The sequence below is a fragment of the Cervus elaphus genome, chromosome 10 (assembly GCF_910594005.1).
Source record: "Cervus elaphus chromosome 10, mCerEla1.1, whole genome shotgun sequence".
Taxonomy (NCBI): Eukaryota; Metazoa; Chordata; class Mammalia; order Artiodactyla; family Cervidae; genus Cervus; species Cervus elaphus.
Window position 1 is genome coordinate 16,332,991 of NC_057824.1, and position 21,701 is coordinate 16,354,691.

At 62.9% G+C, this 21,701-nt stretch overlaps 4 protein-coding genes across 14 annotated transcripts; 3 read left to right on the forward strand and 1 right to left on the reverse strand.

Moving 5' to 3' along the window:
* Positions 1-11: 11 nt before the first annotated feature.
* TBL3 (transducin beta like 3) lies at positions 12-6,152 on the forward strand. The gene is made up of 22 exons (XM_043915897.1): positions 12-160; positions 1,713-1,764; positions 1,869-1,964; positions 2,051-2,098; positions 2,208-2,349; positions 2,435-2,519; positions 2,603-2,773; positions 2,856-2,931; positions 3,017-3,110; positions 3,187-3,368; positions 3,455-3,596; positions 3,693-3,751; positions 3,831-3,934; positions 4,281-4,428; positions 4,514-4,744; positions 4,834-4,904; positions 4,979-5,135; positions 5,220-5,278; positions 5,424-5,527; positions 5,617-5,688; positions 5,773-5,931; positions 6,011-6,152. Exons 1-22 carry the CDS (start codon positions 81-83, stop codon positions 6,127-6,129), a joined length of 2,451 nt encoding a protein of 816 aa, XP_043771832.1. The 5' UTR covers positions 12-80; the 3' UTR covers positions 6,130-6,152.
* Positions 6,153-6,262: 110 nt separating this feature from the next.
* On the reverse strand, positions 6,263-11,212 carry NOXO1 (NADPH oxidase organizer 1). 9 transcript variants are annotated; one of them, XM_043915899.1, is made up of 10 exons: positions 10,487-10,604; positions 8,530-8,587; positions 8,260-8,399; positions 8,087-8,170; positions 7,844-7,919; positions 7,568-7,748; positions 7,263-7,444; positions 7,054-7,167; positions 6,757-6,874; positions 6,263-6,670 (listed from the first exon to the last, which is right to left on the reverse strand). In XM_043915899.1, exons 3-10 carry the CDS (start codon positions 8,323-8,325, stop codon positions 6,442-6,444), a joined length of 1,050 nt encoding a protein of 349 aa, XP_043771834.1. In that variant the 5' UTR covers positions 8,326-8,399; positions 8,530-8,587; positions 10,487-10,604; the 3' UTR covers positions 6,263-6,441. The 9 variants fall into 9 exon arrangements, with proteins under 9 accessions (XP_043771834.1, XP_043771839.1, XP_043771842.1 ...); XM_043915904.1 differs by lacking the exons at positions 8,530-8,587; positions 10,487-10,604 and adding an exon at positions 11,095-11,212; XM_043915907.1 differs by lacking the exon at positions 8,260-8,399 and having other exon boundaries at positions 8,087-8,167.
* On the forward strand, positions 10,706-13,409 carry GFER (growth factor, augmenter of liver regeneration). The gene is made up of 3 exons (XM_043915910.1): positions 10,706-11,407; positions 11,660-11,856; positions 12,720-13,409. Exons 1-3 carry the CDS (start codon positions 10,706-10,708, stop codon positions 12,880-12,882), a joined length of 1,062 nt encoding a protein of 353 aa, XP_043771845.1. The 3' UTR covers positions 12,883-13,409.
* A 2,505-nt stretch (positions 13,410-15,914) lies between these two features.
* Positions 15,915-20,229, forward strand: SYNGR3 (synaptogyrin 3). 3 transcript variants are annotated; one of them, XM_043915912.1, is made up of 5 exons: positions 15,915-16,246; positions 16,491-16,737; positions 18,099-18,336; positions 18,531-18,673; positions 18,760-20,229. In XM_043915912.1, exons 1-5 carry the CDS (start codon positions 16,148-16,150, stop codon positions 19,155-19,157), a joined length of 1,125 nt encoding a protein of 374 aa, XP_043771847.1. In that variant the 5' UTR covers positions 15,915-16,147; the 3' UTR covers positions 19,158-20,229. The 3 variants fall into 3 exon arrangements, with proteins under 3 accessions (XP_043771847.1, XP_043771848.1, XP_043771849.1); XM_043915914.1 differs by lacking the exon at positions 15,915-16,246 and adding an exon at positions 17,347-17,441 and having other exon boundaries at positions 16,599-16,737; XM_043915913.1 differs by lacking the exon at positions 16,491-16,737 and having other exon boundaries at positions 15,922-16,246.
* Positions 20,230-21,701: the final 1,472 nt, after the last annotated feature.

The following is a 21,701-nucleotide window of genomic DNA, read 5'->3' on the forward strand; positions in this document are numbered from 1 at the left end:
GATGTCGCCGAGGTCGCAGCGCCGATGACGTAACAGTAGTAGTGGGCGGTGACGCCATCTCTGCGAGCCCAAGGTGCGGAATGGCTCCCGGGTCTCCCTCACGCGGTGGCACCGGCGACATGGCTGAGGTGGCGGCCGGAGTGGGCCGCTTCAAGTCCAAGTAAGCTGGGGCGCTGGGACTGGGGGTGAACCCGCCGCTGGGGCTTGGGTCGCCGCCGAGGGAGGGAGCCGGGTTCGCAGCCGGAGTAGCGAAGGCGCCGGCGTGGGTCCCACACGCATCGGTTTGGGAAGGGATGAGGTAATAACGGGGCTGGGTCCTAACAGGCGGGCGGCGGCGTCGCGGCTGCGGCATCAGGTGGCAAAGCAGGCACTGACAGCGCTCAGCTCTCGGAGGGCAGGCCCTGAAGCCTGGTCGGGTGCAGCTAGCTTCCGCGACCTAATGTTGAAGCATGTTCGGTCGGGGGCCGGGACTAGAGATCCCAAAGCGAGAGGAAGGGTCGAGGCCGGTCCTGAACGGTGGGAGTCCCCACCGCCCAGACGACGGCAGAAGAGCCACCTTTGGGGCAGGCGGCCTGGGGAGCTTTCACATGCTGTCTCTCTTCTCAAAGGACTGGGAAGAGGTCAGGAGATGAGCTAGACCTCCGTGGCCAGGAGGCCCTGAATCCCGGGCTTATGCAATCCCCAAATTTATGTTCAATGTCTAAGTGCTCAGTTCCCGGGTCCAGACAGACTCAGCCTAACGCGTAGGAGCAGAGTCTGATGGGGTAAACCTACCAAGCAGATCATTTCCAGCGGTGGCTGCGACAAGCACTAGCAAGGGGAAGCCCTGATGCCAAGACTACCTGTGTTGGATGGTGGAGCAGGCTCAGGGGGCCTCCAACCTCCTCTTGGCAGTCAGGCTTCCTTTAGTGGAGTTAGCCAGGCACCTTGGAAATTCAGAGAGGCCCAGACTGGGAATAGGGAACAGTCTGTGTGAACACAAGGATCAGCAGAGACCCCTCACGGCAGGTTCTTGGGAACATGTAAGGAGAGGAGAGGGTTTCAAGGCAGGGGACAACACAAACAACAGTTGTGTTCTAAAACGCCTCTCTGGGAGCAAGCTTTGAGAGAGTGGTCGGTACATGATGAAGAGGCTGTTAACAGCTCCCCAGAGAGGAGAGTGCCATGACCTGGACCAGCAAGGAAGTAGCCGAGAGGGAGGGATGAGGATAATCTGCCTGGAGAGTGGGGTGGAGGAAGGAACTAGGGTTGTGGAGGGGCAGGCTGGAGTTGGACCTCAAGGATAAGGATGTTGAAGAGGATGTTGCTCTGGGTTGGTTGCCAACCAGGATGTTGCCTGGCCTCCCATGGCCAGCAGAGGGCGCCCAAGGCCTGGCTTCCTGGGACCTGGGAGTCTGTGGGAAGATTTGGACTGCCTTTGCTTCCCTGGGCCCGTGTGGATCACTGACCCACACAGGGTCCCAAATCTTCTGTAACAAGGGGGTACTAACACCCACATCCCAATATGGCTGAGAGGGGTAAAGAAGGTACCAGACGAGCTCATCACCCCACGATGAGTGCGCACACACATGCACCCCAGAATCCCTGCCCTCCCAGAAGCTCCTCAAGGGCAGGGTCCTATTGGGTTGACCTCCGGGAGAGCACCTAGCAAAGGGCTGGGCACCGGGGACCACGGGGTGGTGGTTCACTCTCTTGCCCTGTCTCCCCTCCAGCTATGCTGTCGAGCGCAAGATCGAGCCTTTCTACAAGGGCGGGAAGGTACAGGTACTGGCCCCGGGGCAGGTCAGGGGGAGAGTCGGCAGGGTGATGAGGCAGCCTGGGGCTGCCTCAGCAGGGTGTTCCCTTGGCTGAGACCTCTTTGTCCCCAGCTGGACCAGACTGGACAGCACCTCTTCTGTGTCTGTGGCACCAGAGTCAACATCTTGGACGTGGCCTCGGGGGCCATGCTGCGGAGCCTGGAGCAGGTGAGGGTGGGGAGGGTCGGGGTGAGGTGCCGGTGTGGACGGCAGCCTGTTCTTACGGCACCCTGCACACTCACTCTCGCCCCTAGGAGGACCAGGAGGACATCACTGCCTTTGACCTCAGCCCCGATGACAAGGTGTGTGGGGTCAGGACAGGAGGCGGGCTCCAGTACCTCCCGCCCAGACTGAGTGGGTGTGGATGGCACACACACACCCGTGCCCCAGCTGAACTGCGTCCTCCCCTAGGTGCTGGTGACAGCCAGCCGGGCCCTGCTGCTGGCTCAGTGGGCCTGGCAAGAGGGCAGCGTCACCCGCCTGTGGAAGGCAATACACACGGCCCCTGTGGCCACCATGGCGTTCGACCCCACCTCTACACTGCTAGCCACAGGTAGGACCTCGGCTGGGTTGGGGGCGGCGAGCCAGGCAGGGATCTTTGGGCCCACAGCGCCCCCACCTCAGATCCACTCCCACAGGCGGCTGTGATGGGGCCGTGCGCGTCTGGGACGTCGTGCGGTACTATGGGACGCACCACTTTCGGGGCTCGCCGGGTGTCGTGCAGTGAGTCGGGGCAGCGGGGGGTGGGGCGAGGGGGCATCACGGCCAGGGTGGCGCAGCTCACAGCCCCGCCCACCTGCCCGCAGCCTGGTGGCCTTCCACCCAGACCCCGCTCGCCTGCTGCTCTTCTCCTCGGCCGCAGACACCAGTGTCCGCGTGTGGTCACTGCAGGAGCGGTCGTGCCTAGCAGTGCTGACTGCCCACTACAGCGCCGTCACGTCTCTGACCTTTAGCGCCGATGGCCACACCATGCTCAGGTCAGAGCCCAGCCCCCCTGGCCTTGGCAGGGAAGGGAGGCCCACAGCTGCGGCCCGGGCACTGAGGCGGGTGTCCCCCCAGCTCGGGCCGGGACAAGATCTGCGTCGTCTGGGACCTGCGGAGCCTCCAGGCCACAAGGACTGTGCCGGTGTTTGAGGTAGGGGCGCCAGGGCCAGTGAGGGCGGTGGGAGGGGAGGGGCAGCGGGGCTGGGGGCTCCACCCCTGACCTGCTTGTCCTCAAGAGTGTGGAGGCCGCCGTGCTGCTGCCGGAGGAGCCGGCACCAGAGCTGGGTGTGAAGTCTGCAGGCCTGCACTTCCTGACGGCCGGTGACCAAGGTATGTGGGCCGGGCCCGGGCAGGAGGGGGCGGGGGCCAGCGGACCCAGCGTGCCAGCGGCCTTGTCTCTGCCCAGGCACACTACGCGTGTGGGAGGTGGCCTCTGGGCGGTGTGTCCATGCACAGCAGCGGCTGCCGGGCCCCGGGCGGGAGCTGACCCACTGCACCCTGGCCCGCGCCGCCGGCCTGCTCCTCAGCGTCACTGCCGACCACAACCTGCTGCTCTACGATGCTCGCTCCCTGCAGCTGCGGAAACAGGTGCGCGCACTGCCCCTGCTCAGCCCCCGGCCCGGGCGCCAGCCCCCTGCTCACCCAGCCCACCCCGTGTCCCTCCCACCCCACAGTTCGCCGGCTACAGCGAGGAGGTGCTAGATGTTCGGTTCCTCGGGCCCGAAGACTCCCATGTTGTCGTGGCCTCTAACAGCCCCTGCCTGAAGGTGTTTGATCTGCAGACCTCAGCCTGCCAGATTCTCCACGGCCACACAGGTGAGGGCACTAACCAGGCCCCGGGCCCTCACCCAGACGGAGTGCCCGGCCTGGCCTCAGCTGACCTCTAGCCACGGCCACTCCACTTTCTTCCAGACATCATCCTGGCCCTAGACGTGTTCCGGAAGGGGCGGCTCTTTGCTAGCTGTGCCAAGGTGAGGCACCACAGAAGCTGCGGGGCAGGGACTGGTGGGGAAGCCCCGCCCAGCCTCCCCTCACCCTTCGCTTCCCCAGGATCAGAGCATTCGCCTCTGGAGGATGAACAAGGCCGGCGAGGTGGCTTGTGTGGCTCAGGGCTCTGGGCACACACACAGCGTGGGCACCATCTGTTGCTCCAGGTAGTGGTCAGGGCTGGGGGTGTCGCAGAAGCAGAGGCAGCTCTCGCCTTGCTCTCTGAGTCTCCAGCCCAGGGGTGCGGAACAGAGGCCGGGGCAGGGCACCCCAAGGGGCTGCGGCTCCCTAGAAGTAGCCTTGACCAGTGGGTACAAGGACACTGAGTGATGGCCGGGGCAGGGCTCCTCTTGTTGGACTGAGTCACCAGGGGTGGCCAGGGTGGGGGGCACGCAGTAGTTCTGGTCGTGGGGCAGTCTTTCCGGGCTGGCCCGAGGCCTGAGCTGTGGGGCTCTGCCAGCAGGGCCGGCCAGGGCTCAGCAGGTGTCTCCCCTCCCCTGAATCCGGCCACAGGCTGAAGGAGACCTTCCTGGTGACGGGCAGCCAGGACTGCACTGTGAAGTTCTGGCCCCTCCCTGAAGCCCTGCTGTCCAAGGGCACCGGCCCCGAGGGCGGCCCGGTCCTCCTGCAGGCCCAGGCCACGCAGCGCTGCCACGACAAGGTGACCGCACGCAGCGCCCGGGTGGGGTCATGGCCAGGCCCTCGCCAGGACGGGGGTCTGAGTGGCTGCCTGCTCTCGCCACCAGGACATCAACAGTGTGGCCGTCGCCCCCAATGACAAGCTGCTGGCCACAGGCTCACAGGACCGCACGGCCAAACTCTGGGCCTTGCCACAGTGCCAGCTGCTGGGCGTCTTCTCGGGCCACCGGCGCGGCCTCTGGTGCGTCCAGTTCTCGCCCATGGACCAGGTGTTGGCCACGGCCTCGGCCGACGGCACTGTCAAGCTCTGGGCCCTGCAGGACTTCAGCTGCCTCAAGGTGAGCTGCCCCTGGCCCAGGCCTGGCACCCCCCACCCCAGACCCGGCCCCCCACCCCACGCCTCACCCCACCCCCACCCTGCCCACAGACTTTCGAGGGGCACGACGCCTCTGTGCTGAAGGTGGCCTTCGTAAGCCGCGGCACGCAGCTGTTGTCCAGGTGAGTGGGGGGTGGGCAGGGCCGGGGTGTGCTGGGCAGGCCCCAGGCTGAACCCCTCCCCATCCCCACCCCAGTGGCTCTGACGGGCTCCTGAAGCTCTGGACCATCAAGAACAACGAGTGCGTGCGGACGCTGGACGCCCACGAGGACAAGGTCTGGGGGCTGCACTGCAGCCGGCTGGATGACCGCGCCCTCACTGGTGCCAGCGACTCCTGCGTCGTCCTCTGGAAGGTGTGTGGGCCAGGGAGGGCATCGCAGTGGGCAGGGCAGCGTGGGGGCCAGTCTGAGCCCAGTGTGACCCCGCTCTGACCCCAGGACGTGACTGAGGCGGAGCAGGCCGAGGAGCAGGCCAAGAAAGAGGAACAGGTGGTCAAGTAAGTGGGGTCTCCCTGCCCCCCAGCTTGGAGTCAGCGCGCTGGTCCCTCCTCTCCGGAGCAGCCACCCTGCTCGCCCCTGGCGGGGTCAGGCGTGGCCGGGTCCCCCAGGGGCCCTGTGCCCTGTCCCCTCCTTGCCCTCCAGGCAGCAAGAGCTCGACAACCTGCTCCACGAGAAGCGGTACCTGCGGGCGCTGGGCCTGGCCATCTCCCTGGACCGGCCCCACACCGTGCTGACCGTCATCCAGGGTCAGTGCTACCTCGGGCCGCACAGGGTGGGGGTCTCTCGGGGTCTGTGCTGCCCCTTCCCCAAGGCTTAACCTCCCCTCCCCCCACAGCCATCCGAAGGGACCCCGAGTCCTGTGAGAAGCTGGAGACCACGGTGCTCCGATTGCGGCGCGACCAGAAAGGTCTGGAGTGGGCAGGTCGGGCCGGATGGGGCTGTGTGAGGCTAGGGCCCCGGGGGCAGGTGTGACTGTGCCCGTCGCCCACAGAGGCTTTGCTGCGCTTCTGCGTCACGTGGAACACCAACTCGCGGCATTGCCACGAGGCCCAGGCCGTGCTGGGCGTGCTCCTGCGGCACGAGGCCCCGGACGAGCTGCTGGCCTACGACGGCGTGCGGGCCTCGCTGGAGGGCCTGCTGCCCTACACCGGTGAGTGGGCCGGCCCTGGGGGCGGGCAGGGCTGTCGGCCACACTCAGCCACCCCTGACAGCCCGCGGTCCTCCCCCAGAGCGGCACTTCCAGCGGCTCAGCCGGATGCTGCAGGCAGCCACCTTCCTGGACTTCCTGTGGCACAACATGAAGCTGCCCACTCTCCCCGCGGCCACCACGGCCCCCGCGGCCCTCTGAAACACGGACTTCGCTATCTCGGCTCCCTGTGTCTGCCTTGACTTCATTTCACCCCCTGGTCCTGGGCCACAGCTGGCCAGCCTGAGGGTGGGCCCACCAGTCAGTCCCCTCCCCTAGCACAGACACGGCGCGGTCAGTCAGGAGAGCTTTACTCAGGGCACACCGGGGGCGCACAGCCCAGCAAGCCCCACCTCCACTGCTCCTCCCACGGCCCTGAGGCTGAGGCGGCTGCCAGCGGTCGTCCCTGGGCTCTGGAGCCTGGGGTGGTCCCTGGGGTGCACAGCACCGCCCTCCACGATGGACCACACTCTCTCAGAGGGCTCCCTGCCGCCCCGGGTCCCGCTGCAGTGCCTTACGGGTGATGGTGCAGCAGCGGCTTTGAATGGTGCTCAGAGGCGGCCGGGTAGGCACAGGAGGCGGAAGCATCGCGGCCTGGGGGGACCTGGGGGAGCCGTGGTGGAGCCACGGCCCACTGAGGAGGGTGCCCAGCCCATCACGCTGCAGTGTTGCAGCTGGGAGAAGACCGGTGCGGCCTTGGAACCTGTGGGGCACAGGGCTTGGTTGGCGCTGGGCCCTGTCCCCCCCGCCCTGCCACCAGACCGGCTGCCAGAGCCCCAGCTCACACACCTGCACAGCCACCAGCCTCGGTCAGAGGCTTCCAGCACACGCACGCGTGCCCCTGCGGGCACGGACAGCTCATCAGCCCGGCTGCTCTCATAGGCGCGGACAGCACAGAACTGGGGCCCTGGGGGTAGACGCTGGGTGGTCACCACGGGGCTGCAGAGGTCAGGGCACCACCCCTGCTGAGTCACCACCTCGGGGCACCCCTATGCATCTCTCTTAATACCAGAGACCGCTTCTAAAGCCTTCTAAAGTCACGCTGCCTTGTGAAAGCAGGGGTGTGGGGAGGAGGATCATTCTCACCGCTTATCCCCAGGGGCTGTCCCCCACCCTGTCCCTGGTGTGGGGCCGCCTCCTCCAAGTAGGGAGCAGGAAACCACGCCGTCTGCTGGTCCTCGTTCGCCACCAGCCACCAGCCTGTGCCCGAGAGGGGGACGGGCGGGGGCTTCAGTTCTGCAGCCCGCTGGGATCCCAGGAGCAGGACGGCATGTCCTCCTGACTGCCCAGCCCACCTGAGGGGTGTCGTAGCAGCACATCCAGGGCCTCCTGGGCCTGAGTGTGGAAGGGCTGGCCCCGCGTGTCCTGGGTGCTGAAGGGCTGCAGGCAGCGCAGGCTCTGGGCCTCCAGGGTGTGGATGGCAGGGCTGCCTGAGGGGCCTGGCGGGGGTTCTTGCAGGGTGGGCAGGATCACCAGGCTGGTGAGGGCCCAGGGTGCAGGGAAGAGGTGTCAAGTGTCTGTCACACACCCGTCTGGCCTCCAAGTCTCCCCGTTTGTGGGCCCTTCCCCACCACGCCTCCCCCATCCTCGGGTCAGGCACCTGCCAGGTGGCAGCATAGGTTCCAAGTCCGCAGGTTGTGGCGCGAGGAAGCCAGTGAGCACCGGGCTGCGGGACACACGCTCCCCTGCCGCCAGCAGCGCCCTCAGGTAGGCCTCCAGCAGCTGCAGGCGGGCCAGGCCTCGGCTGGTGCGGCCTCGGTGCACCAGCCAGGGTGCGTCGGCTGTGGGTAGGACGGGGCGGCTGTGGGAGCCGCGTCCGGCCCCTCACATCCCACCGCTGCCACCCCCGCCCTCCTGTGACCCCTGCTGGCCTGACCTGGGAGCTTGGGGAGAACGCGGTCAGATCTCCGCAGCAGGCCCGCCTCCACTGGGAAGGTCTCCTTGAGGGTTTTCTGAGAGTGAGAAGAGGCATCATCGGTCTCCGAGGGCCCACTAGGTTCCCCTGGGACAGCAGGCAGGGGTCCCTTGGCTGAAAGCCCAAGTGGGCACAAGGGCAGGCCAGGGGTGGTTTCAGGTGGGTCAGGCTGCTGGGGGAAGTCGGGTGACCAGGCTTACTCACGTGGAGTCTCCTGAAGTCCTCCCAGCTTCTGCGTATGAAGCTGTCGCTGTCATCCGACCAGCACACAGAGAAGGCGAACATCTGCTGGGGGAAGGTCAGGGGCATCTTGGAGGCACTGGGCCAGGAGCTCCCCCACCTCCTCTGGGGCTGGCAGGGGTCCCACGCGCTCCTACCTGGAGCCTCTCTGTCTGCACCAGAGCTGCCCCGCTCACACACACTGGGTGCCGGGCTCCCGCCATCCTGGTGACCTCCCCAGATGTCCGTGACGGGCTTGTGGAGTCTGCTGGGTGTGACCCCGGGTCCCACTACCGCCCTGCCCATGTGGGGAGGAGGGGAGGCCTTGGGCACCCGGAAGGCTGGAATTCCCCAGCAGTACCCCAGCCCTGGCTGCACTCCCCTGCCCTTGACTGGGGCTTTCCCCGCTTCCTCACCACGCCCCTCACCTGGGGAGGCAGGGGCACAGGGCTTCCAGGGTGGAGGCCCTCCTACCAGAGTGTGAGCCTGAGGGGAGGAGAAGGAAGGGCCATTAGAGAGCCACCAGGCCGCCCCTCCCGGCTCGCCATGCCCTGGGCTAGTGCCCAGGCTGGGCAGAGCTGCCAGTGGCCTGGTGTGCCCCTCGCTCTGTCCCTGAGCTGACTGCAGTCATCACCAGGAAAGTGTTAAAGGCTCTAAGTGCTTTGTTTGGCTTAATCCTCACATTGGAAGAAAGGTCTCTTAATGTCCCCAAATGGCAGAGGAGGAAATCTGTGTTAAACAGATAGTCAGGGTTTCTCCCATCTGCTGGGGAGAGGCAGACCTCACAGGCTCACCCCACAGGTCCCGCTGTGGTGGAGGGGCTTGCAGCAGGATGAAGAGGGTCCATCTCTAGTCACTGGCATTGGGAATGGCGGGGTGGAATTGGGAATGGCTAAGACTGTTCTGAGAATCACCTCTGAATTCATGGTTTTATCACAGTATGCTGCAGACACAGCCTCTGAGGTCTGGAGTGACCCTCCCCCCACGAGCTGGGGCGGTGAAGGGAAGGCCCCTAGAATCCCCAGACAGACATTGCGCCCAGGGGTCCACATCTCGGAACCACCGCCTTATAGGGCAGACGAGAGCCCATCCAAACCTGGCACAGGGGGGTTCTTCCTTCCTCCGCCCACAGCTCAGAGAGCTGGGAGGGGCAGCTAGCCTGGCGGCACTCTGATGGCCCTTCCCCTCCTCCCTCAGTCCCACTCTGGCAGGAGGGCCTCAGTCCCAGCCCCTCCACCCAAGCCCTCCATGAGGGAGGGGTCAGGAAGCCACCCGGGCCTGACAAAAGGCCTTTGTGCATCTGTCCAGCCAGAGGCGTGCTCTGAAGCCTTCAAACCTCCCCTGGTCTTGGCCCAGGCAATGAACACCTGTGGACGCAGGCCTGATTTTTGCAAAGTGCCTTCTGTCCGGCTGCCACACTCTTGCCAATCTCAGTGGGGGCCGCTGGCCCGGTAGGGTACAGAGTGGGACGGCTCCAGCTCCCTTGGAATACAGTGAAGTTGGAGAAGGGCCAGTCTGCTCACAGCCAGGGACCTAGAAGGATGCTGCGGCCCCTCCCTACACTGCTGACAGCCCCGTGTTCCCCACTCCCAGCAACCGAGATCCTCTCCACAACCCCTCCCTCACCTCTCACCTGGACCACTACAACAGCTCCGTGCTCCGCTCCCCCCCCCCAAAGCCTGTGGTCCTCACTTGCTGCCGTGAAATCCACTCTCCAGAGGAAACTATGCAAAACCAAAATGGGATCAGGCCAGGGTACCCTGTCCCAAACTTCCCAGCACCATCCCAGGGTCCTCAGCATACATCCCCAGCTCTTGGGTCAGTCGATGGTGTCCTCAGTGGGCCCTTGGCCACCTCAGGACCTCTGCTCACACCACCCTTCCCAGGTCCTGTCCAACATTAGCCTTTCTGCCCTTGCAGGAAGTCAAGCTCCTCCTCCCTCCTACATTGGCTCAGACTACCCTCCTCAGCTGATTTCTCATTCTTCAGGCCTCTCTGCCTAAGGGTCAACTCCTCAAGGAGGCCTCCTAGATTTAACACACCCTGTTCAGAGCCTCCATCACAGCTTGTACCTAAACACTTGGTGTGACTCTTGTTTTTTCCATCTTGACCACTAGACTATGGGCTGAGAAGGTCAAGGAGGAACGAATCTTGCTCCTTGCCCTGTCCAGAGCCTAGAGCAGTGCTAAGGACACATTAGGCACTACACAGGTATTTGCAGAATGAATTAATGTACATATTAATATACATATGGGATTAATACATTTGGAAGCAGTGGTATCCCTGAGGCCACGCCCCACCTGAGTTTAACCCCTTCAGATAGGCTGTGGGACTGAGCAGAGAGGAGAGGGGCTGCTCAGTGCTCCCCGGAGTCCAGAGACGCACCTCCTCCTTTGCAGGCACGACCCTCCCAGCCTAGGCGGGCGCCCGTTGCCATGGCGCCGGTCGCCTTGGCTGACTCCCCGAACCCGCAGCCTCACCGCCCTGTGTGCGCTCACAGCCCCGCCCCGCATTGCCCAGGCGCCAAGCACCCGGCCCCGGGCGCGCCCCCAGCGGAGGGCACAGAGCCAAGCCGCAGGCACGCGAGACGGTCGGAGCGGAGCGATGGGGGCGTCGCGGGCCGCAACACGGAGGTCCAAGAGGCCACAGCCCGAGGCCGCGTCGCGCCCACGGCGCGTCGTCCACAGCACGCTGGTCTTCTACTGGAGGAAGGGGGAGCACCGCCACGGCCGACACAAGACTGGCTCGGGACGTGGAACGAGGCCCAAGGGCGAGGCTAGGACTCGGGGCTCGGGCGCCGAGCAAACCGCGACTCGGGCCTCCGGCGCGTCCCCCTCCCGCACTCCTGCATCTCCCGGGGCGCGGACCCGGGCCGCCAGCCCCGCCCCCGCGCCGGGCCCCGCCCCCGGGCCCAGCTCCGCGCCCGCGGCGCGCGTGCCCGGCTCCTGCGGCCGCGCCCTGGCGGCGGCGCGCGCGCTGGCCTGGAGGCCGACCTGGATGCCGGTGTGGAGGCCGCGCTGGCCCGGCAGGCACTGCGCGGGCGGCATGGCGGCGCCCAGCGAGCGCGGCCGTTTTGGCGCCGGGAGCCTCTTCTCTTTCCTGCCCGGCGGCGCGCGCTCCGAGGTGACGGACGACCTGGTGACGGACGCGCGCGGCCGCGGCGCGGGGCGGAGAGAAGCCGCTGCTTCGGCCCGGGCGCCATCCGCGGGGCCGGCGTCCGACCCTCCGGCCTCGGAGCTCGCCTCCCCGCGGCGGCCCTGCCGGGCCTGCGTGGATTTCAAGTCGTGGATGCGCACGCAGCAGAAGGTGCAAGCGCAGGGGGGCCCCCACACCTTGTCCTCGGGCACCCTGGACAGGCTGCCCGTCCCCTCCCCGGGGGTCGGCGCTTCCTAACCGTGCCCCCAGGGTAGGCCCGGCCTTGCGGCTCTTGGCCACGTGTGCCCCAGAACTTCTGTCTCCGGCCAATGGGTCTCCGGCTGGGGCGAAAAAAAAAGGGGAGTTTTGTAGGTTTCTGGTCGGGGAAAACCGAACTGATCCTTGGTCGGCCTCCTTCCACAGCGGGACAGCAAGTTTAGGGAGGATTGCCCTCAGGATCGCGAGGAACTGGGCCGCCACAGCTGGGCTGTCCTCCACACCCTGGCTGCCTACTACCCCGACCTGCCCACCCCAGAGCAGCAGCAGGATATGGCTCAGTTCATACATTTATTTTCCAAGTTTTACCCATGTGAAGAGTGTGCCGAAGACATAAGGAAAAGGTGAGTCGTGTCTGCAGGGTGTGCAGCCTGGGTCTGGGGCCCCTGGCAGATGTCATAAAGGGGAGCCTAGAGAAGTAGAGGCCGAGGTGGCAGCGGGTTGCCGAGAGCAGGAACCACCAACAGCGGAGGGATTCCAGAGCCATTGCCTTTCTCCTCAAAGGCCAGGTCTGGGGCTGCTGCTGGGGGCTGCTGCTTTTTGCAGCCACGGGAGCTCACTCCTGGGGAGAGCTACTCTCATGAGATCCCTTGCTTAGCGCTGATGGAGCCTCTGGGGACGTGTGCCTAACTTCTGGAGCAGGGCCTTCAGTTTCAAGGCCTTGGGAACTCACCTGCTTTTGCTTCCAAGAGCCGCCTTTTTGGGGAACCCAAGAACTGTTGTTTGGCAGCCATAAGCATTTCTGGGCTGGCTGTGGGGGAAAGGGCAGCCTGTTTAGAGCCTGGGCATTTATTTATGAGGTCTCTTGCTGAGGTGGTGTGGCAGAGCCAAAGAAGCAGACCTGGTTTTCAGGTAGGCCTTTATGCCAGCCCCGCCCTTCTACATACTGCCTGGGGCCAGGGACGCTGGGGTGAGGCCTCCTGATTGTTATGAGATTGTAAAGTGGAGACCTTGTGTCTTAATGTCTTGCCCAGGGCTCTTGTCAGGGTTTGCCACGCGCCCTGCGTACTGGTTGGAGCAGGTCTAAGAGTCCACCGGGCCTTGAGGCTGGAGGGTCAGCCCCCTTCTGGGAATTCCTCAGAGCTTGAGGGCACCCCAGGGTCTAGGCCCCAGCTCTCCTCCCTGGATTGAGCAGGCCAGGAGATGGTGGGGCAGGCATGCTGGGAGCACCGCCTGCCCCCTCCTGCACGTGCCCCCCCTCACGCAGGATATACAGGGACCAGCCAGACACGCGCACTCGGGTGAGCTTCACCCAGTGGCTCTGCCGTCTGCACAACGAGGTGAACCGCAAGCTGGGCAAGCCGGACTTCGACTGCTCACTGGTGGACGAGCGCTGGCGCGACGGCTGGAAGGACGGCTCCTGTGACTAGCCAGCGGCCAGAGCCTGGGGAGGCCCGGCCAGAGAGGGCGGGGCTTATTAAAGTGCCGTCACACACAGAGCCTGTGGTGTCTCCGTTGGGTGGTCCCCAGACCCTGCCCTTGGAACCCTCTCCCTCTGAGGCTCGGGGGAGAAGTGGAGGAGTCTGATGTGGTGGTGGCCTCCTCACGGGGGCCCCGCAGGGCTGCCGACGGGGGAGGCAGGGACAGCCTAGGACGTCCCTTCCCTTCAGGATTCGGCCTCCTGCTCACCCACCCCGACGCCTGCTTCTCCACACAGGAAGCCCACAGGCCTGGCTGGGTACTGCCGTCTTGCCCCTCCAGGTCTGGCCTGTGTCTCCCCACCTTGTAGTGAGGGACAGTGGGGGATAGTGACTGTAGCCCCGGAGGCTGTGCACTGTTTGCACGTCAGGAAAGAGGCCTATGGGCCGAGCTCTGCTGCTCCCCTCCGGTCCGGCCTCTGGCCTTACAGGTTCCATGGAACTCGAGACCAAAATAAAATGCTGGAGAAGTGACCGAAGTCCTGGCTTCAGCGTGTTTTGTGCTGGGACTTGCAATAGCAGACAGGCCTGCTGCCTGCATTCCTCTGCGATCTGCTGCTTCCTTATCTGGGTTCTGGTTCCCCAGGAGAAGGGGGCTTTTCCAAGGCAAGGGTGGGCTAGGATATTTAGGAACAGGAGGCTGAGTTGCTGGAGCCGAGGGAGAAAGGATCAGAGGAGGGGAGATTGAATGACAAGGTCCTCAAGGCCCCAGTAAGGATGTGGTTCTAACACCCAGCTCTGACCAAACATGCATCATGGAGGATCTGGAGCAGAGGAACAGCAAGGTGTGACTTTAGCTGGAATGTGGCAGGGGTGGCCGAGAGTAGGGAGGATCAACACCTACTACGCAGCAGCTGAGAGGGAAGCTCGCCCCAGGGTGGGTGGGAGGCATCACTGGATTGAAGGTGGAGTCCAGGGTGCCTATGGAGTGCTGGCCCAAGCCACTGGAAGAAGGCAGTTGCTCAGTGTGTCAGTGAGATGCAGAAGGCTATGAGTGGAGCAGGTTTGGGAGTGACCTGGACCCAGCTTTAGGGCCTTCCCAGATCCTCTCATCCACACCCATTCCGAGGGCTTGGCTCCCAGCTGGAATGGCTCAGCAACAGTGTGCCCCACCCCTGTGATCATAAAGCTCTGGTCACCTCTCCCTAGGGTGTCTCAGCCCCTAACTGGGCAAAAGCCAGCCTTTAGCACAGCCTCTCCTTAGCATCTTCACCACACTGGCCCAACAGGGGTACTGGCTTCCACAGGGGCTGCCCAGAGGAGCCAGGTGACACAAAGAAATAGGGGCAACTGGTGGAGAAGTCACTGCTCTTTTGTACACCGATGGATGCCCCCAGCACGGGGGCACCTGCATGCTGGGAGCCAGCGGGGCTGTGGTCAGCTCAGGACCACGCCTTCCATGTTGCCTCTCCCCTCTTCCCTGCCTCACTTCCCTTCTTCCCTAACTCTGCCTTCTTCAAAGTTTCACCTCCCAATAAAACTCTTAACTTTGCAGTAGACTCTGATTTCCAGGCTAAGACAAGAGGGACTCAAGTTCAAGTGAAAGTCCTGGCTCAAGCTGTGAGCATGGAGACCAAGAGAGTGAGCACAGAGCAGGGAGAAGAGCCCCGGGACCAGACACGGGGACTCCTAAGCTCAAAGGTCACAGGAAGAATGAAAAAGAGATAAGAAAGGGCCCATGACGTAGGAAGTAGGAGGAGAGGGTGACATCGGAAGTGTTCCCAGGAGTATGGGAAAAGGATGGCAGTGCCTGAATTGCCCCTGGGACTAAAAGGAGCAGTGACAGCTGGAGGGAAGAGGGTTCAGGAGTGGAAGGAAGTAGCAGGTTTAGGCACCGATGTAACGAATCAAGTAAAAGGGGAAATGAATGATGGATGAGACGGAACTGTTGCTGACAGGTGAAAGGTATGGGACTGGATATACAAAGCATCGAGTCAACCAGGTCACACCTTTCCCCAATGTCCTGGATAGAAACTGGCATCATCTGTCCTGGCACGGTAGTGACCTAGGTTTCAATCCCGGCTCTTCACTTTCTGTGATCAAGGAACTAAACCAGTGTGTTTTGTTTTTTTTTAAACTTGGTCACGTTGCATAGCTTACACGATCTTACTAGTTCCCTGACCAGGGATCAAACCCAGCCTTGGCAGAGAAAGTGTCGAGTCCTAACCACTGGACAGCCAGGAAACTCCCAGACTGGCTATTTACCATCTGAAGAAAGAGGGGGTAAAAGAGTCCCCTCCTCCACAGAGGGTGGTGGAACCCCAGACACTATCAGTGCTCAAGGACTGTGGACTTTGCTCAAATGTCCTGGGCAGAAACAAGCATCACCTGGGCCCCTGCCCAGCTCCCTGGAAGGACCATGAAGGAAGGGACCCTGTCCAACCCCAAGCTGGGTGATCTCTGGAAGAAACCCAGCAGGTGTTCAAGGGAGCCAGGCACCCGCTCTGCCAAACTCCCCATCTCCAATGCTTTGCCCCAAACTGTCTGCCAAAAGTCAGTTGGGGAGACCCAGGAGTGTGGAGGGGGCTCAGTGGGCACCCTCCGCAGGACCAGATCCAGCCACAGGATAAGAGCAGAGACGCCCCACCTCCCACCCGGCCAGCCTCTGGGCTTTGCCTGCCTGGGCGGTGCCCTGAGGGCAGGAGTGCCCCACCCTGTTAGGGAGGCTAGAATCCTCTGAAGGAGAAGGGGGACTCAAGAAAGCTGGGTTCCCTTTCCCTGAAGGCTGGGGAGAGACGCTGGAACCCTGGGTTTGTTACCTCCTTGCATACTCAGCAAAGGCCCCTGTTCAGAGGAGCAGGGTCACAGCGGTCCGTCCATCCGCCTGGCTACCGCAAAGTCTGCGGGGCCTGCTGACTCCGGACTATTTGTGGGGTGGGGGCACTCGGCCCCTTGACCTTGCCTCCTGGTGGGGACCTGGCGGGTGGGGTGGTCCTGTGGTGCCAATCGGGGGTGGGGGGGTGGAAAGTGGGCGGGGCGGAGGGAGGTGAGGGCTCCAGCCCTGCGCGCGTGGACCAGGGTGGGGGCGCGGGCTCGGTGCCGCCCCGCGCGTCCCCGCCGCAGCGGGCGCGCGCTCCCGAAAGGCGGCGGCGGCGGCAGCACTGGCCGCACCGGCAGCATCAGCACTCGCAGCATCCCCGGGCGGCCTTGGGCGGGGCCGGCCCGACGGATAGGCGGACAGAGGGCCCCGGGGGCGCGCGGCCCGCCCAGGCTGACCATGGAGGGAGGCTCGTTCGGCGCGGGACGCGCGGGGGCAGCCCTGGACCCTGTGAGCTTCGCGCGGCGGCCCCAGACCCTGCTGCGGGTCGCATCCTGGGTGAGTGGCCGACCCCAGCCCCCGCCCCGATACCCGCTCCCACCTCTCCTCGTCTCCCGCATCCCGAACACCTGCGCCTCGCCCCTGCCCTTCGCCCCTTCCCCATCCACGCCGGCCCTTCCCCCGCGGCCGCAGGTTAGGGTGACGTCACCGGGCTGGGTGCGCCCACCTGCCGGCGGGGGAGGGGCCGGCGGAGACAGCCGGGGACCTTGAGAGGTCACCACCCTCTGCACCCACCTCGCAGTTCTTCCTTAGGTCTAATTCAGTGCCCTTCCTCAGCCCTCGCTCCGTTTTTCCTGTGTTCACGCCTGGAAACGGGCACAGGGGTGGGGACGGGATTCGCGGAGGGCTTGGGCGCTCAGCCTCAGCACGAGGAGAGGCTACCGGAACCGAGAGAATCTGGCCGAGCCTCCCCCTTGCTTCTCCTGCGCGCACATCCTCCCGGCTCCTTCGAAGGGAACTGGCCCTTCTCAGGCCCCCCAGTTGCAACCGTGAGTTGGGGGTGGGGGTGCTTCGGGATTCCTCTGCGTGGGGCAGCTGGAAGGGGCTCTGCGCTGGGAGGGCTTCCTGGAGGTGGTGTGGGAGGGGCAGATTTGGTGCAGCCTAGCCCGCTGGAGCAACCCTAGGCCCAGTGGCCTGCTCCTCCTTCCCATCCGTCCAGGCAGGAGACACGGAAGGTGGAATGCCAAGTTCTGGGTTGTGCCCACCTGCTGGCAGCTGGTGCTGGCATCTACTCACCTGTCTTCCAGGAGGGTGGTGCTCAGGGTGGGTCAGGGGCCCTGGGGTGGAGTGACTCTGGTTAGACCAGATACTAGGGACCCTACGTTCTGGTTCCAGCTCTGACCCAACTGGTGGACCAATCTGGGGGTACATGTCCGTATCTTGCACTTTGGTTTCCCTCAGCCTCTAGGAGCTGGGGCAGGAAAGCAGAAAAATGAAGTAGAAATTCGAGGTCTTTTCTTTTTTTAGAAACAGATGGCTGCCCAGGGCTCTTAGAGCAGCATCTGGTTTAAAAGGACTGTGGCTACAGTCCATGGGGTTGCAAAGAGTCAGACATGACTGAGGGACTAACTCTTAACACCACCTCCCTTGCCTTCCAGCCACAGGGCACTGAGGTCTGACTGAACCCCAGAACTCATGGATGGTACTGATGATTAATCCCAGACTGGAGTGCCCACAAAGTGCAGGATGCTGGGTGGGCATTATTTCTGACCCAACCGCCCCATGAGTCGTGCCTGCTACATTTGGCATGCTGGGAAACAAGACTGCACAGCTCGGGCATGCTGAAGGCAGGGTGCACAGAGGTCCTGGCTGACAGCTCTGTGCAGCCATCCCTCTGCTGTGCGCCCCATGCCCCCTCTCTCCCCACTCCACATCTACTCTCCCAACCCTGCTGACTCAGGCCTGGGGGTCACAGTTCCTGTCCCCACGCTCTGGAGTGGGCCATGGGAGACACTTCGGGCTCCACAAGGTACAGAGGACACAGCTTGAATGCCAGCCCTGGCTCTTACCAACCATGTGACCCCTGGACAAGTCACTTCACCTGCTGGAGCCCCGAGCTCCCTATCTACAAAGCAGATAAGAACCATGGCACCTTCGCGGTTGTTTCGGAGAATTCCATGCGCTAATAAGGCATGTAGCCATTTTAAGCACAGTGCACAGTAGATCCTCACTAAAGGCTTTGTCTATAGTTGCTACACCTGAGGTAGGTATTAAGGGAGGGGTCCCTGAAGACATCCCCCCCCCCCCAAGAGATGGATCCTGGGCTTCAGGGGCCCGTCGGCGCTCACGGTGGGCTAGGAGACCTAAGGGGCACCGCAGGGCCCTGAGCGCCTCCCGCCGCCGCCCGCAGGTGTTCTCCATCGCTGTCTTCGGGCCCATCGTCAACGAGGGCTACGTGAACGCCGACAGCGGCCCAGAGCTACGCTGCATCTTCAACGGCAACGCGGGCGCCTGCCGCTTCGGAGTCGCGCTCGGCCTCGGGGCCTTCCTCGCCTGCGCCGGTTTCCTGCTGCTCGACGTGCGCTTCCAGCAGATCAGCAGCGTTCGCGACCGGCGCCGCGCAGTGCTGCTCGACTTGGGCTTCTCAGGTGGGCGGGGCCGGGGCGGGCCCGGGCGGGGCGGGGCCCAGCCGCGGCGCTTCCGGGTGGGCGGGATTGGGCGGGGCCAGGAGCGCGGTTCTCAACGAGTGGGCGGGGACAGGCCCGGGGGCGGGGTCTCCTTCTTGTTCGGGCCTGGCGCCTGCGTGGGGCGCCCCCCGATCTGCCCGTCCGCCGTCCCGCAGGCCTGTGGTCCTTCTTGTGGTTCGTGGGCTTTTGTTTCCTCACCAACCAGTGGCAGCGCACGGCGCCCGGGCCGGGCACGGCGCAGGCGGGGGACGCGGCGCGCGCCGCCATCACCTTCAGCTTCTTCTCCATCCTCAGCTGGGTGAGTGCGTCCGGCTGGCGGCTAGGCTGGGGCTCCGGAAGGGTCCGGGCAGGGTCAGCCCTGGCTGACCCCGGACTCCCCCTCAGGTGGCGCTTACCGTGAAGGCCCTGCAGCGGTTCCGTCTGGGCACCGACATGTCGCTCTTTGCCACCGAGCAGCTGGGTGCTGGGGCGGGCCAGACCTACCCGGGGTACCCGGTGGGCAGCGGTGTGGAAGGCACGGAGACCTACCAGAGCCCGCCCTTCACCGAGACCCTGGACACCAGCCCCAAAGGGTACCAGGTCCCTGCCTACTAGAGGCCAGCAGGCCCAGACCAAGGCGCAAAGGCTGCCCCACCCGTGCAGGGTCCAAGGCCTCCTGGGGCCTCCCTCAGGTCCTCCCGGTCCAGCAGCAGGGAGTGGATGCTGTGGGTCATCTGGGGCCAAGAGAAGGTGGCCTCCTGGGTGCCTGGGCTGTGCCCCCCAAGTTCCTCCGGTCCCATTAGTCCCCAGCTCAGGGCCAGAGGTCCTGAGGAGGGAGCATCATGGCCCTGGGCATGTGTCCTCCAGCCTCCAGTGGACCAGCCTGGCAGGGGGCCATTCCCCTCGTGAGCCAGCCAGGGCTCACCTGCCCACTCCGGGGTCAGAGGTCCAGCTGCCCTCCATAGCCGGGTGCGGGAGCTGCCCTGGACTCGGGGTGCCTGGAGGAAGGGACACTGCCCTCACCCCGTGGCCCGGCAAGCGTGGCCAGTTCTCCACCCCCTGTCCCCGTGGATATTGGTGGTCCTCGCTCTGCCCTGGTGTCTCACCCTGTGGGGCCCCCTGCTCTGCCTGGAGCCGCCCCCATTTCCTCTCACAGGCACACTAGAGTAGCCCGGCCCTGTGGATGTTGTGATTGTGGTCAAGTCTAAAGGTTTCACCTTGTAGTTCCTCACAAGCAGCCCCTCTGTCTGTGGCCCCAGCTCCAGCCCTTACCTGCCTCGGCCCAGGCCCCTGCTGGGGTGCGGGCAGCTCTGGCCAGGAAAGCACAACGTGGCTGTAGGCCTGAGCATCGTCTCTCGCAGCCTTTCAGTAAGACCTTGCCCCAGGGAGGCTCCGGACACTGGGTGCCTGCAGGACACGCCCCCCATGAGGAGAGGCCTCAAGGCTCCACCTGCCCACCATGCCCTGGAGATGGCCATTCCCTGCAAACCCTGTTACCTAGGCCTCCTCGACTAGTCCAACTCCCCACACTGCACCCCTCTTTAAGGCCCAGCCCGAGGTGTGTGGGGGGGTCCCTCTGCATAGCTGAGTACTCATGCATTGCTCAAAGCTGGCTTTTCACATTAAGTCAATACCAAATGCGGTTGCCACCTTCATTCTTACAGACAGATGCCTCCCTCAGGAGTTGCAGTTGAGTGACAACCCTGTACATTGTAGCATAGACCAATTATTTGTGGATATTTAAGTGAACATGTTTACAATTTTTGTATATATGGATCTCTCCCCTCCCTCTTCTGAAAGAACAATCAGTGATTGTGTATTTTCAGTGTCCCATGTTCCAACTGCAACTTCTTTACAATAAAGACTGTAAATGAGTTTACTGTGACCTTTCCACTCCTGTCCCTCCAGTACCAGAGATTGGGACCCGAGGAGCACCAGGGCCCCGATTCCAGAAGGGGGCCAGGAGGTAGAGACCAGGCTGACGCTCCTGTTCTGGAGAGTGCTAGGTAAACCCATCCAGATTTCTCCAGATGTCCCCTTCTTACCACCTCCTGTTCCCGAGACCCCTGCCCTGTATACCATGCAGTGTCCAGAGCCACGTTCCATGGCCAGCTCCCCTTCGGAGACATCCCCAGCTTGGTCTTGTTGACTTTTGAATTTGTCTTTTGGGAGTTTTATTTCAGTTACTTTTTCATTTCTTACTGGTTAACAACCTTCTAGTTGATTCAAGGAAGCAGGCAGGAGCTAGGGCTGGGGTTCTGGCTTGGCCATGTTCGAGCTTGGTCTCAACTTGTACCCTTCCAGAGGAGAAGAGCAGCTCCCATGGTCAAAGGTGCAGTTCAGTTCAGTTCAGTCACTCAGTCATGTCCGATGCTTTGAGACCCCATGGACTGCAGCATACCAGGCCTCCCTGTCCATCTCCAACTCCCGGAGCTTACTGAAACTCATGTGCATCGAGTCGGTGATGCCATCCAACCATCTCATCCTCTGTCATCCCCTTCTCCTCCCACCTTCAATCTTTCCCATCATCAGGGTCTTTTCCAGTGAGTCAGTTCTTCTCATCAGGTGGGCGAGTATTGGAACTTCAGCTTTAGCATCAGTCCTTCCAGTGAATATTCAGAACTGATTTCCTTTAGGATGGACTGTTTTGATCTCCTTGCAGTTAGCTGTAGTAGTTGCTAAGGTGCAGTAGGTGTTAACATAAACTTGTGTTAAGAGCTGAGTGGTGCTTGTCATCAGGCTGTGTTGCCTGGTATTGTTATGGTCCTTAGTTCTTCTTTAAGAATCAGCGTTTTTAGTATGAGTGAGATAGCCCATCTTCCAGGTTACTCTTTGAGGGTGCTGGCTTGTGCTCAGGTCTGCAGAGGGCATCAGCTATGAGGGGCTTCTTCCATGTGATAGGGAACACAGGTGGCCTCCTCGCAGCCCTGTGGAGAGTGAAGACGGTGACGGCTTTTGATTCCTAGCAGGCACCAAAGCTCAGCCATCACCCAGAAACTTGCTCCAGTCTCACCATAGGTGGGTAGGCCCTCGGGTTCAGACAGGCAATGCCCACCCTCTTCTGCTTCTTTTAGAAAGATATCTCCATTTCTTCTCAAGTAAAGGATATTGCCTCATTTGGAGGTGGCTATGTGTTTAGATCTTGCTTCCTACTATTTATATGTGTTTGTGGCAGAATAGGGAGATTTCAGCACATGCCTGGTTCCTTTCCAAAATACTGGATCTGTTTCTAAATTGTTCCTGCCAGAGTTTACTTTAGAAGCTCTCTCAGTGGTCTGTGGATGTAAACCTTGGGTCTGTGTGACTCCTGGGTTCTGGAAGGACAGGTTTACTGGGTACACAGTGTA

What these genes read in the sequence shown, in the direction of transcription:
- GFER (XM_043915910.1), top strand. Translation starts at nt 10,706, where the DNA reads ATGGGGGCGTCGCGGGCCGCAACACGGAGGTCCAAGAGGCCACAGCCC. An exon ending in GGATGCGCACGCAGCAGAAG is followed by an intron (nt 11,408 to 11,659) that starts GTGCAAGCGCAG and finishes CTCCTTCCACAG; the next exon opens with CGGGACAGCAAGTTTAGGGA. An exon ending in GCCGAAGACATAAGGAAAAG is followed by an intron (nt 11,857 to 12,719) that starts GTGAGTCGTGTC and finishes CCCCTCACGCAG; the next exon opens with GATATACAGGGACCAGCCAG.
- TBL3 (XM_043915897.1), top strand. Translation starts at nt 81, where the DNA reads ATGGCTCCCGGGTCTCCCTCACGCGGTGGCACCGGCGACATGGCTGAG. An exon ending in TCTTTGCTAGCTGTGCCAAG is followed by an intron (nt 3,752 to 3,830) that starts GTGAGGCACCAC and finishes TCGCTTCCCCAG; the next exon opens with GATCAGAGCATTCGCCTCTG. An exon ending in GGCACCATCTGTTGCTCCAG is followed by an intron (nt 3,935 to 4,280) that starts GTAGTGGTCAGG and finishes ATCCGGCCACAG; the next exon opens with GCTGAAGGAGACCTTCCTGG.
- NOXO1 (XM_043915904.1), bottom strand. Translation starts at nt 8,325, where the DNA reads ATGGCGGGAGCCCGGCACCCAGTGTGTGTGAGCGGGGCAGCTCTGGTG. An exon ending in CCTATGCTGCCACCTGGCAG is followed by an intron (nt 7,445 to 7,567) that starts GTGCCTGACCCG and finishes GGCCCTCACCAG; the next exon opens with CCTGGTGATCCTGCCCACCC. An exon ending in GCTGCTACGACACCCCTCAG is followed by an intron (nt 7,168 to 7,262) that starts GTGGGCTGGGCA and finishes TCTCGGGCACAG; the next exon opens with GCTGGTGGCTGGTGGCGAAC.
- SYNGR3 (XM_043915912.1), top strand. Translation starts at nt 16,148, where the DNA reads ATGGAGGGAGGCTCGTTCGGCGCGGGACGCGCGGGGGCAGCCCTGGAC. An exon ending in TGCTGCGGGTCGCATCCTGG is followed by an intron (nt 16,247 to 16,490) that starts GTGAGTGGCCGA and finishes CCCACCTCGCAG; the next exon opens with TTCTTCCTTAGGTCTAATTC. An exon ending in GCTCGACTTGGGCTTCTCAG is followed by an intron (nt 18,337 to 18,530) that starts GTGGGCGGGGCC and finishes GCCGTCCCGCAG; the next exon opens with GCCTGTGGTCCTTCTTGTGG.